The sequence below is a fragment of the Ananas comosus genome, unplaced genomic scaffold (assembly GCF_001540865.1).
Source record: "Ananas comosus cultivar F153 unplaced genomic scaffold, ASM154086v1, whole genome shotgun sequence".
Taxonomy (NCBI): Eukaryota; Viridiplantae; Streptophyta; class Magnoliopsida; order Poales; family Bromeliaceae; genus Ananas; species Ananas comosus.
In genome coordinates, this window is record NW_017891772.1 from 1 (window position 1) to 1004 (window position 1004).

The 1004-nt window shown below is 51.1% G+C and overlaps 1 protein-coding gene across 1 annotated transcript; it reads right to left on the reverse strand.

Moving 5' to 3' along the window:
* Window positions 1-211: 211 nt before the first annotated feature.
* On the reverse strand, window positions 212-658 carry LOC109705137 (acyl transferase 1-like; the record flags this gene model as incomplete). The annotated part of the gene is made up of 1 exon (XM_020225892.1): window positions 212-658. A coding segment is annotated over exon 1 (447 nt), but the record flags the coding sequence as incomplete, so codon positions are not given.
* Window positions 659-1004: the final 346 nt, after the last annotated feature.

The window sequence follows — 1004 nt, forward strand, 5'->3', positions numbered from 1 at the left end:
TCAGAAAATAAAAAATAATAGTAAAATTTATTATCATTTAATAAATTATTTAATATCATATGACGACGCTTTTTGAAGCGTCGATATTTTCTATATTGTAAAAACGCTTGAAGACGCTTTTCCTAAGCATTGTCTAAAAAATGTCCTTATATTAAATGTTTTTTATAGTGAAAACACATACGTACGGTTGGTTGGTTGCATGTAGCCTAACCTGAAAGTAGACCAAGGGCCGATCGACGACGTCGCTAGAGGTGCTCTCAGGCTCGCAGAGTAGTTGGTCGCTACACGGGATCGGCGGGCTCAGCGCGGGGCCAAAGTCGTCGAGCCGGACGTCGGCGTTGGCCTCCACGAAGACGGCGCCCTCGCCGGTGCACTCGACGATTAGCTTATCGCCTGGGCCGGCACGGAGCCGGCCCGCGAGGGGGTAGTAGTAGACGAGGGCCTCGGCGAGGGCCCGCTTTGTGATGGCGGCCGGGTCGAGATCGGAATGGGCAGGGTTGATGCGGCAGAAGAGGATGCCGGAGCGGTAGAACCGCAGGCCGCGTTGGTCGTCGATGTCGGAGAGCGGCTTGAGCTCGTAAGGCGTCGGCTTTGCCGGCGCCAGGAGCACGGCTTCGCTCCGGCGGGCGGTGAATGTGAGAGAGTTATACGGTGCCATAGAAGAGAGAGGAAGAGAGATATATATGTATATCTATATCTATCTAGAGAGAGAAAGAGCTAGCGTTGAGATGACGTAGTGAATGGAAAAGGCAAATGCATGCAGTGGTATATTTGTAGCAAAACGTAGTTTGGAAAAGTCAAAGAAAAAACAGTTGGGAGACGCGATCAATGAATGTAGATGGTTGGTCAACTAGTTGATTCAACGTGGACAACAATTTCGTGGACATCCGTGCCCAAACTATTTGTTTGGGCACGGATGCGGATGGGCGCCGCGTGATGTGCGGCGCCCATCACCACCGCCCCTTCCCCTTTCTCTCTCTCTTTCTAAAAAACGGAGGCCCCCG